General features: G+C 41.0%; 1 protein-coding gene across 1 annotated transcript in view; it reads left to right on the top strand.

Moving 5' to 3' along the window:
- LOC115074518 (vasoactive intestinal polypeptide receptor 1-like) overlaps positions 1–11,140 on the top strand; it is a 94,939-nt gene extending 83,799 nt beyond the window's left edge. The window contains exons 11-13 of the mRNA XM_029574042.1: positions 1,184–1,313; positions 4,495–4,536; positions 9,386–11,140. Of these exons, the coding sequence (XP_029429902.1) occupies positions 1,184–1,313; positions 4,495–4,536; positions 9,386–9,478 (265 nt within the window). The 3' untranslated portion in view covers positions 9,479–11,140. The remainder of the gene's footprint in view (positions 1–1,183; positions 1,314–4,494; positions 4,537–9,385) is intronic.
- Positions 11,141–12,849: the final 1,709 nt, after the last annotated feature.

Below are 12,849 nucleotides of genomic sequence, written 5' to 3'. Positions count from 1 at the left end.
ACTCTGGGATTTGTTGCCAGAGGATGTCGTTAGTACAGTTAGTGTAGCTGTGTTTAAAAAAGGATTGGATAAGTTCTTGGAGGAGAAATCCATTACCTGCTATTAATTAAGCTGACTTAGAAAATAGCCACTGCTATTAATAGCAACGATAACATGGAATAGACTTTGTTTTTGGGTACTTCCAGGTTCTTATGGCCTGGATTGGTCACTGTTGAAAACAGGATGCTGGGCTTGATGGACCCTTGGTCTGACCCAGTATGGCATGTTCTTATGTTCCTACATAAATATTCAAGGTAGATATTCAAAGACCTGCTGGACCACCAGGGACTTTTGGCAAAACTTGGGGGACCCTCCTGACCCCCACAAGACTTGCCAAAAGTCCAGCAGGAGTCTGGGAGCGACCTTCTGCACTCGGGCCGTCAGTTGCCAGTATTCAAAATGGCGCCGATAGCCTTTGCCCTCACTATGTCACAGGGGCCGACCGGTGCCATTGGTCAGCCCCTGTCACATGGTAGGAGCACAAGATGTCGCCGGCCATCCATTGCTCCTACCATGTGACAGGGGCTGACCAATGGCACCGGTAGCCCCTGTGACATAGTAGGTCAAAGGCTATTGGCGCCATTTTGAAACCGGCAGCCGAGGGTGTGAGTGCAGGAGATGGCTCCCGGACCCTCCGCTGGAGCACCAGGGAGTTTTGGTAAGTCTTGGGGGGGTCAGGAGGGTGGGGGGTTGTAGTTAATTTAATTTTAGCCGGGAAAAGAATAAGAATTAACATACAAACGTATCGGGGGCCCCCTTGCCGAATGCAACGTATCTGCCCCCCCGACGAATACGAATCCCGAATGCAACGTATGGCGTCCCTCTGCACATCCCTACCAGATTCACACATCTGCTGCATTCAGTAGCACTATGGACATTATTTGAGAGGCTTGTAATCAAGTGCCAAAGTGAATCATGTTGAACCATTTCTTCAGTGAAGGTTTATGCTGTAACACCATCAGATTCTTTATTGGCACACACAATGCCCTGGGACTTGTAGGTTTATCCTTTCCCCCTCCATTTGGGGCCGATAGAGTGATTCCAGGACTTAGAACCAGCATTAAGTTTGGGCCCCAGCATCTCTCTTAGAGCCTGGGTCCAGGTTACATGTATGTTTGATTCTTTTGTATGCTTCCTTTTCCAGGAGGCTGGCCAAGTCCACGCTGCTGCTGATTCCACTCTTTGGGGTTCATTATGTGGTGTTTGCCCTGTTCCCGGAGCACATTGGCGTGGAAGTGCGTCTGTATTTTGAACTTGTGCTGGGCTCCTATCAGGTGCGTTACTTAAGTAGCACTCCAGCTCCCTTCCCCCGCTGCCCTAAGGACTTAATCACTTCCTATGAGGGAAGGATGCTCATTGCTGATAGCAGACAAGAAACTTACCCAGTGCTTATTGCAAAAGGCTTAAAACAAAAGTAAATGCTTATAAAAGTAATAGTTAACATTTTATAGGTTCAATTTTCAAAGAGTTTACCAATGATCATGGCTTCATCGTGTATATAGGTGCATAAATAGCCTCCATGAGCAGTAAGGACATTTACAGTACATGCTTACTGTTGCTGCAATGCAGAAAAGTATATTCTTACAAAGAGGGCATTTCAAGGGGCATTCTGGAGCAGAATATGGAAGTACGTGCACATTTATATATGGAATATGAAGTACGTGCACATTTATATATTTGATAAATGGAGTACACGTTTACATCATCAAACATGAATGCAGGCTTCTACACCCAACCCAATGTGACTTTCCTTTTGTCTGCAGTATTTGGATGGGGGGAGGGGGGTCTGGAGCGAGTGATGGTCTGAGTGAACTGGTGAAGACCTGGGCAAACTTGTGCTTAGAAGTATATGTACATGTAAGTATATGTACGTCGCCTAGTTAATACTGCAGTCATTCAACTCTTCATTAGTTCCCTCTTAAGTTAATGAAACCTGTACTTAAGTTACTGGTACCTATTCTTAAAGTTAATGACTCCTGTACATTTTTCTCATCTGTACATAGTTTTTCCCTCTATTCTTATTTAATTTGTTTTTTACTTCATCTTCCTTTTTGCCTTGTCCCCTTCCCCTCCTCATCCCCTCATATGGTTAATTGTTATTGTTATTTATTATTATTGTTATTAATATTTTTATTGTTATACTGTATTTTCCACCTGAGTTCATTGTAAACCGGCATGATGTGCTTCACGAATGTCGGTAAATAAAAGTTAATAAATAAATAAATAAAATAAATGTAAGTATTTTCATAAGAAAGATATACACATATGTTAGTCAACTTTCTAAAATACCTGCCTGCATGCATAAAACAAGAGTTATTATGCTCGTCCCAATTATTTAATGTGTAAAATATATGCACCTGCTTTTATAAAATATTTTTCCAAAAACTAAAGGCACCACTCCATTACAAACCTGTGCATTTACTGACACAAATACGTATAATTTCAGGGCAAAGATAGGCAGTATTTTATATAATGTGCAGCTCCAGCCGTACAATTTATAAAATACAAGCAGAGCTTTAAATGCACTGACTTATGGTTATATGTGCTGTCTCATGCATACTGTTGAAAATTATCCCAAGTATAAATACTCAGCTAAAATTACTTCAGCATTTTAGCTGAGTATTTAAAAGAAAAGACTAAAGACATGGATATTCATGTCTTTATTTATATTTAAATAAAGATATTCATATTTAAAAGACTAAAGACATGGATATTCATACAAGCATTCCAGGACTCAAACTGATTTATCTCATCCTCGCCAATCCTTATCTCCAACTACACCATGATTAACCATCTCCATTATTGTCTACATGTTTGAATGAATAATCTGTCCTTTCTCTTCTTTCTCCGCCAAGTTCCAATCTCCCTGTTATATGTAACTGCATTTTCCGCACCATTGTTTTTAGTTTATGTTTACGATGTTTACGATGTTTTATGTGAACCAGCATGATGGGACTGCGTTCTCGAATGCCGGTATATAAAAACCCGAAATAAATAAATAAATTTAGCTGCTATCCTATATAATGTTGGTAATGCTATAGGAAGCTTTCTGTTAGTCAAAGCAAATCTTGAAAGGTGGTTTCCTATTGATCAAAGACAATGCTGGGAAATGGGATTGTCATGGTAGTTGTTTTGATCAGCTGCATCACTCCTACCAGGAGGAAGCATATGTAACATGAAGTGCTGCTCTGAACTTCCCACTCAACCATCTACAGTGCAGCATGCCTGCTGCAAAACATCACCACAAAGCGCAACACAAAATCGGGATTCTTGCTACTACTGATGAGGCTGATCAACACGCCATCCCTACCGTGGCCGATCATACATCGCAGCTTGAGGGACATAGAGAGACAATGTCGCCCAAATGCTTCAGATGCTACCACTGAATCAGGCTTTTTATGCTTTTATGCTCCCCCATCAATATGCCCTTCCTACCTCTTGCCCTTCAAAACAAACTAAGCAGGCAAACTAAGTCTTTGTTCTTCAGCAAAACAACAGTACAGGCCAAAAAAAAAAAATCACTCCCATTGGCAGAAGAAGGAAGGGCTGTAGCAATGAAGGGCCATGCCAGCAGCAGGCAGATGGGTTTCAGGCTGTGGTACCCAGAAGATGCTGGTGGGGGCTGCATTAGAGGCAGAGCAGTTTATGGGTGGTGGACTCGGCCATACCAGTTGCAGTGCCAGGCTACAGGGAGAATGAAAAGTTTTTCCTTCCTCTCTTCCTTTGGCCTCTGCTAGATTGTCCTGTACAAAACTTTGGACAATCAGCTGTTAAGCACCCACAATTTGGAAGAAGTTACCGCTACCCCTATGCTTTGAGCCATGTTACCTCATTTTCAGGAAAAAAAAGCTAAGACATGGCTTTTCACCGATGTCCTTCCTGCAGAGACCCTCAGTCCCTGACATAAGTACCAGACCTTCCGATTAAGGACATTAAGCAATACACCACTGAGTCCCAATGGGATTCTGACTAAATGTAGAGGCAAGGTTCAGTAAACTGGCGAGTGGACAAGTTATCTGGCAAAAGTTAATGGGATAACTTGTCCCAAATAATTCAGTGGGACAAATGCCCTACTGAATATGCTTACCTAAAGTTATCCGGCTAAATATACTGCAGCTGGATAACTTTAAAACATAACTGAATATGTCTGACTCTAACTAGTTAGGTGTTAAACTTATCCTGCTATCATAACTCACCCCCAAAATGCCTCCAGAATGCCCTTTAAGTTATCAGGCTAAAATTTAGCTGGATAAGTGCCAAAATACTCATTTAGTTGGATAACTAGTGAATTATCCAGCTAAATGCCACCGAATATGGACCTCACCGTATATTTTAACGATGGAACTAGTTTTATATTACATTTGTTTTATAAACAAAGAGCATATCACACTCACACAGTAAGAAAGCATGTATTTTGATATAAGTTTAAAATATGATTTTTTTTCTTTTTCTAAGGGATTTATTGTCGCCCTTCTCTACTGTTTTCTGAATGGGGAGGTAAGCATGTAATTCTTTTCATGTGCTCTTATGGAGCCTGTCTAATGTAAGCTTTTTTATCTGGCTCTCATCAGTGAGCTATCATGCACTAATGCTCTCCTTATGGCTACCATCCATCTCCTTCCAATTTGACTCCCCTCCAAAGTCCATCATGCCTTGCCTGCCTTTAATTTTCCCTTTGTTGATCCTCATCAACAAAGGGAAAAGTATGTAAGAGATTCCCAAGGCAAGGACAGCAGGGTGCAGTATTCTCTGGACCTGCTACCATCGTTGGTTGGCCACTAGGTGTCGCTATAATTATTTCTCAGCTCCCCTGCTCTTCAGGTATTGTGAATGTTATTTTAGCAGTGGGTCAATTTTCAGCCAGAAACCAGTGCCATCAGAATCTTTCCTGGACAAAATGGTGCCCAGGGCAAGGGGTTCCTTTTATCACCCCCATCCTTTTTTAGGCTTGTGTGCTCACAGACCCAAAAGGGCAGTGTGGCACCACCCACATCTTGTTGCCCAGGGCACTCACCTTGCTTGCCCACCCATTGTGACAGCCCTGTGAAGGTACGCCTATGATGTTCTAGCACTAAGGAGGAACGGAGTATAGTATTACCTGGATAAGGCAAGACAGTGCGTATAGTGTTACAGAGCTTAGGTAGGACAGAAGGCACATTAAAGAGATAAGGCAGGATGCGGATATAGTGTAATGGGGGAGGGTGTAGTGTTACAGTGAAAATGTGGGATGGGAATGTAGTGTTACAGGGATAAGGCAGGACAGTAATGTGGTGGTATAGAGAGAAGAAGGGTCAAGATGCTTAGCGAAACAGGGATAAACAGAACTGGGGATATAGAACATAGGGTGTAAATGATAAGGCGGGACTGCAGGTATATTGTTTGCTCTCTCCACCATCCGTGATGAAGGGGAATCTGTGTTCTCTTCCTGCAATCTCAGTGATGACAGAGCATCCACATGAATCCCTGCAAGAGGGTGGATCCTATGCTCTCTCTGCAGTCTTTGCCCTGAGAGAGCCTCTATATTCTCTCCTGCAATCCCTACACTGAAGGAGCATCACAGGTTCTCCCTGTAGTCTTTTAGTGAGCAAGTGCCAAGCCCTCCCTCTGTAGTCTCTGTTTTGAGAAAGCACACACATCATGACTCAGCACTAGTAGCATGCGTGTGCTGTCCTTTGCGTGTCCTGACAGAATATTTGTGTGTTCTTCCGGCATGGAGGGAGTGTCCAAATGCTTTCCCTGCAGTCCTTGCACTGTCCTCAAGCTGTCACTGTAGCCCTTTCACTGAGAATGGTGAATTCAGAAAGCCCAATGCACGCATCGATTAGGGGATGCGCGCACAAGTTGGACTTACATGCGCCTACCATATTTTCAAAACTCGGAGATGCGTGCGCATCTCACATTTAACTACTCTGAACACAAAATTGTTCAGAGTAGTTAAATCACAAGCAGATTGTGATAAATTGCAGGAAGACCTTGTGAGACTGGAAAACTGGGCATCCAAATGGCAGATGAAATTTAATGTGGATAAGTGCAAGGTGATGCATATAGGGAAAAATAACCCATGCTATAGTTACACAATGTTAAGTTCCATATTAGGAGCTACCACCCAAGAAAGAGATCTAGGCGCCATAGTGGATAACACATTGAAATTGTCGGTTCAGTGTGCTGCGGCAGTCAAAAAAGCAAACAGAATGTTGAGAATTATTAGAAAGGGAATGGTGAATAAAACGGAAAATGTCATAATGCCTCTGTATCGCTCCATGGTGAGACCGCACCTTGAATACTGTGTACAATTCTGGTCGCCGCATCTCAAAAAAGATATAATTGCGATGGAGAAGCTACAGAGAAGGGCGACCAAAATGATAAGGGGAATGGAACAGCTCCCCTATGAGGAAAGACTAAAGAGGTTAGGACTTTTCAGCTTGGAGAAGAGACGGCTGAGGGGGGATATGATAGAGGTGTTTAAAATCATGAGAGGTCTAGAACGGGTAATGTGAATAGGTTTTTTACTCTTTCGGATAATAGAAAGACTAGGGGGCACTCCATGAAGTTAGCATGGGGCACATTTAAAACTAATCGGAGAAAGTTCTTTTTTACTCAACGCACAATAAAGCTCTGGAATTTGTTGCCAGAGGATGTGGTTAGTGCAGTTAGTATAGCTGTGTTTAAAAAAGGATTGGATAAGTTCTTGGAGGAGAAGTCCATTACCTGCTATTAAGTTCACTTAGAGAATAGCCACTGCCATTAGCAATGGTTACATGGAATAGACTTAGTTTTTGGGTACTTGCCAGGTTCTTATGGCCTGAATTGGCCACTGTTGGAAACAGGATGCTGGGCTTGATGGACCCTTGGTCTGACCCAGTATGGCATTTTCTTATGTTCTTATATTCTTAGTTCAGAAAGGGGTGGGGCATGGTCTGGGTGGGTCATGCATGTTCTGAGGCATGGCCAAAGAGATGTGCATGTAAATACTTATGCACCTGGGTGCATACCCAAGTCCAGAGCTGCGTAAGTTTACTTCTGCTATAGAGGAGGTGTATGTTAAAAAATAAAAGCTGCTTCAGAGGGAATTAAAGGTTCTGGGGTAACTGGGGGAGTGCAGGCTATTAAACTAGGGGTGTTTGGAGGACCTAGCTCATAACTGGATGAACTGATGGATAAACTGGCAATGGCACGGACATGCGTCCATTTTAAAACACCCTGACTTAAGTGGTAGAAGCAGGATGTATGCACCTAGGTGTGTGCAAATTATAAAACTGCCGCATCCCTGAACGATCGCCAATGCACAAGCACCAATGTGCACCAGTTTGAAAGTTACCGTCGGAGAATAGCTGAACGCAGTCCCTGTGCTGTGGGAGTGAACAGCTGTTGTCCCCGTGCTGAGTGTCCATGTTTTGTTCTTAAAGTACCTGCCCTGAAGCGTGACGAGGTGCAGCTCCTGTGCTGAAGGAGTGGAGAAATAAAAAAATGACATCATACATGCTAGCATCTGCTTCATCTCAATATGTACTATCATACGAAAATGGAGGTAATTCAATAAATATTATACCATGCCTGAATCCAATTGAATCTAATGCTTTATTATCCAAATTACAATGGACCTATGTGAAACATGACCATTAAAAATCACCCCATACACACTACTCGTTTACTTCTCACACCATTCATATCCATACCACACTTCCATGCTTTACCCCAACATCATCATACTCACGTTCACACTAAAACATACTCTCCATAACCCATAAAACTAAAGGCTTTAACATACTAAGATTTAACAATAGTTACATTGCCTTATAACATCCACTTATTTCCTTGTGTGCTTATTTCCTTGTGTATTTCTAAACAAGTGCAATGAATCAGTATACTTTACAACCAAACATTCCCTTATATTGAGTCCAATTCGTTCAATATTTTAAACAGATCTTCCAAACCCAATCCAATGTTCCTCTAATATATTCTTCAATACGATCCGACGAGAGCCTCGTTTCCCCCTGTACTTCAGGGCTTCTTCAGGAACTTCACTTGCAAACAATTTTTTCAGTGTACTGATTCACGTATCCATAGGTCCTGTATACACATTCATATCGGATTTACCCATACTTCTTACATCCGAATCATTTAAACCAGGTCGTACTCTTCACATACTGCATCTTCATGCTCTGTATCGCAGTTTCAGTTATCTACAGCTACCCGTTCATGGCGTTCCCCAAACGGTTTGTTATATTCCATAAATCTTATCAGTTTTCGCCAAATTATTCAATGTTATATAAAGAAAACCAACATGGATGTTATAAGGCAATGTAACTATTGTTAAATCTTAGTATGTTAAAGCCTTTAGTTTTATGGGTTATGGAGAGTTTGTTTTAGTGTGAACGTGAGTATGATGATGTTGGGGTAAAGCATGGAAGTGTGGTATGGATATGAATGGTGTGAGAAGTAAACGAGTAGTGTGTATGGGGTGATTTTTAATGATCATGTTTCACATAGGTCCATTGTAATTTGGATAATAAAGCATTAGATTCAATTGGATTCAGACATGGTATAATATTTATTTAATTACCTCCATTTTCGTATGATAGTACTTTCTAAGTTTTGGAGGGTATGCACATGTTGTTTGTCATCTCAATGTGTGACACCATTTCTGAGTGCTTGCACTAGAGCAGGGGTTCTGATTTTTCAGGATTTCTACAATAAATATGCATGAGATCTATTTACATAAACTGCTTCCATTGTATGTAGCTAGAACTCCTTCATATTCATTGTGGAAAACCTGAAATCCAACTGGGTGGTGGCCCTGGAGGACTGGATTCGGGATCCTCTGCATTAGACTGAAACACTAGTAATGTCGCCTCCTGTGCTAACATAACCATGGATGGGTTTCTTAAAATGGCTGCCAAAACAGAAGAATTTGGATTAAAGTAGCCCCATGTAAACAATACTTATCAAATATATTATCAATCCCTCTATTGTGAAAGATATTTTTAATCCTTGTATTCCAGTGACAGAAGCTCAGCCATTATTCTACTTCTGCTAAGACAGCTATTTTAGGAATTCTGAATATAAACTGCAATCATACATCAATGCTAGATAGGACAGCAAAAACAGGATGCACCAATGCTGATTTTTATCCCATTCCACTAAGAATTCAGACTTACAAGTCCATAGGTGCAATGCAGTAAAAAAGCAGGACTAGCGCAGCCTGTCTCTAATGGAGGTGCATTATTGGACAACCCTGCCTTAGGAGAACAGTGACAGCCTGCCCTCTGGTGTGTCTGCCTCAGTGATTTAATGCCAATTATGTTGAAGCAAGTGGAGCTGTTTACTTGTGTCTAATCATCTCCAGGTACAGACAGAAGTGAGACGACGTTGGAGGAAGTGGAGGTCATCCATGGAGAGTAATGTCTTCAACCTGGTGACTCAGGAGTTCACAGCCTGAAGGGCAGAGCAGCAGTGCCTACATTCCTCTGGGGTCCTCTGGGAGGACTGTTTCATTAGCCCTTATCTCTCCAGTATGTGCATCTGTACAGGAAAACTGCATGTCCATCCTGTAACTCATTCCTGGCCATCACTCCAGACATCAATGTTGGTCAACCAACTTCTCAAAATATTATGGGAGCTTAGAGTTTTCTGCACAAAATGGGACAAAACTGGTAGACCATATAAACTAATCTGAAAGCCTTAAGCATGATATAGACTAGTAGGAAATACATGTGGTAGTTGACTACCTTTATACAGATCCTGTTTCTTTAGGGATGCTTTTGGAGAAGACACACACAGAAACTGTAAGAATATAGCAGAGGGTATATACTATCATCCTCCTGGTCAAGATGAAGAAAAAGTATGTGAAATGCTAGCAGAAATTAGAAAAGAAAATACATTTGGCAACAAAATAATAATAGGAGATTTCAATTACCCCAGTATTGATTAGGTCACTGTCTCATCAGGACATTCTAGAGAAGTTAAGCTTCTAGATACTGTATACAACCGTTTTATGGACCACTGGTAGTAGAACCAACAAGAGGGCAGTTTCTGTATATCTAGCCCTTAGTGGAATGCACAAGCTAATGCAAGGGTTACTTAGCAATAGCGATCATAATGAAATAAAATTTGACATAATGACTGGAGGAAGGACATTACAACTACTGCAGTAGCATATAACTTTAAAAAGGGAGGCTATGACAGAATAAGAAAATTAATTTGGAATCAAACCAAAAGGAGCAGTTGCAAAAGTTAAAAGTTTGCATAAGGCAAGGACATTATTTAAAAATACCATATTGGAAGCCCAGATAAAATGTATTCCATGCATTAAAAAATGTTGAAGGAAGACCAAATGACTGTTAGCATGCTTTAATAGTGAGGTGAGAAAGACAGTTAAAGCCATAAGGGTATCATTCAAAAAATGGAAAGCAGACCCAAATAAGGAAAATAGGTAACAGCATAAGTACTGGCAAGTTAGAAGTAAATCAGTAGTAAGAGGAAGCTTGCCACAAAAAAATGTTTTTAAGTACATTCAAAGCAAAAAAACATGTGAGGCAATCAATTGGACCACTAGATGACTGAGGGGCAAAAGGAGTGTTCAAGGAAGATGAGGAAATAACATAAAAATGGAATGAATTTGAATGCTTTACCATATTCTTTATTGAGAAGAATGTTGGGACTGTACCCACACTGTACGCATTCTTTGAAGGTGACTATTCTGAGCATCTAAAGCAAATCTGTGTGATAATGGATGTAATATACCAAATTGACAAATGAAAGTAACAAATCACCAGGACTGGATGGTAACTACCCTAGAGTCCTGAAAGAGCTCTAACATTAAATTGCAAACAGTCACAATACCTAAAGACTAGAGGATGGCCAATGTAATGCCAATTTTTTTAAAGGGCTCTGGAGTAATCCAGGAAACCATAAACCGGTAAGCCTGATGTTGGAGCCGGGTAAAACAATGAAAAGCTATTCTTAAAAATAAAATGGCTGGCCATGTAGATACATATAGTTAATGGGGAAGAGTCAACATGGTTTTAGCAAACAGAAGTCTTGCCTTACAGTGTAAATAAGGATGGAGATAAAGGTGAGCTGGTTGATATAGTGTATTTAGATTTTCAGAAGGTACCTTGACATGGTCTCCATGAGAGACTCCTTATGAATTAAAAAGCCATGGGATAGGAGGCAGTTAAAAGAAGGGAATGGTCAATTTTCCAATTGGAGTATGGTCATTAGTGGAGTGCCACAGGGATTTGTACTGGGGCCTTTGCTATTTAACAATACACAAAATTGAGATGATGATGTTGAGAAGGTTTAAATCCCCCAAGATCCCTGTGTTTTTTTCCATTTGAAGAATAGTCAGTTCCCACTGTTATACAGGTGAAAAATTGTGATGTCAGAATCCAGCCTTTCATTTCGAGAACATATGAAGTCAATGGTTAGGGGATCTACCTTTAAGTTACAACTATTACGTAAACTTAAGTTGTTTCTAAGTCAGAATTATTTTAGGACCGTTTTATAAGCCCTTGTCTTAATTCCATTTATATTAGATTACTGAAGAATATCCTAAGCACCTTACATGTCATCCAGAACCTGGCGGCCTGAGTATTAACAGGGTTGAGATGTACCAATCACATCCTACCAACTTTACAATCTCTACATTGGCTTCCAGTCCAATAAAGAATTGCATTTAAAATTCTTGCACTCATTCATACAACTTTAAGTCATAATATGTCTGGATGTATTAGTACACTGCTAAAAATCTACAACGCAAGCACCTAGGTCCATGGGTCGTAACTTCCTGGATATCCCTTTACACTGCCTAATGCATTTTGATGAGACATAAAACTGGCCTAGTACTGTGGAATTCTCTATCTGACCAATTGCATTCAGATGTTTACATATTTTTCAGATGCAGTTAAAAACTCTATTCTTCAAACAGGCTTTTTGACTGACTGACTATATTATTAATTAAAAGGGATAAGATAATTGAACAGAGGCTTATGGAGCTGCGATTTTATTGAATTACTGTATATATGTAAGGTTTTATGTACCTTGCTGAGAACCTTGGATTGTGCGAATATTACATTTTTTAAATAAAATAAATATAATTTCCCTGAGTATCTGGGTGAAATTCAGAGTTCCCAGTTATGACCACTAGATGTCAATGTAGTATGAAGGATGGGATTTCCCCCACATCCCCCTTCCCTTCTCTCAGGGTGTATGAACGCTGCCTCTGCAGTATCCACAACTTTGGCCAGCCAGTGAAGAAGACGTCACCTGGAAATTGAATCCATCTCCTCTACAATGGCAATCCACAGCTCTGCCTACTAACCCATTGGCCTGAAATGCACTTTCAGGCGGATGCAAAATGGGCGTGTAGAAAACAGGTGCTCAGTGCTGAGCGTCTGCTTTCCTAACACGCTTCCAGCCACCTCTCCTGAGCACGTGATCCAATATTTAAATAAGGGGGTCATTTTAAAAAGGCGGTGCTAGGGACAATTGTGTGTCTCTAGGGCCTCCTCAACATTGGGCGCCCAGGAGAAGTGGCTGTCAATGTGGGTTAGGAAAATGGACGCTCAATATGAGCATCCGTTTTCTCCCCCTGCCGGCACAATATATACGCACAAGATACATAGCCTGGACCGTGCATCTTGTGCATGTATATTGGGTGCCCAGAAAAGTTTTTCAAGACTTTTATTTTTTTGCCTGGATCTCTTAACGATACTAAGAGGAGGAATCAGAGAAAGCAGGATTTTTGTTTTTTCCAATGAGCCCTTGAGCATGCCAGACCTTTAACCAGCCCCGGGCTGCCATAAAATC

Source organism: Rhinatrema bivittatum, chromosome 12, assembly GCF_901001135.1.
Source record: "Rhinatrema bivittatum chromosome 12, aRhiBiv1.1, whole genome shotgun sequence".
Lineage (NCBI taxonomy): Eukaryota > Metazoa > Chordata > Amphibia > Gymnophiona > Rhinatrematidae > Rhinatrema > Rhinatrema bivittatum.
This window is presented reverse-complemented; position numbering and strand designations above follow the sequence as displayed.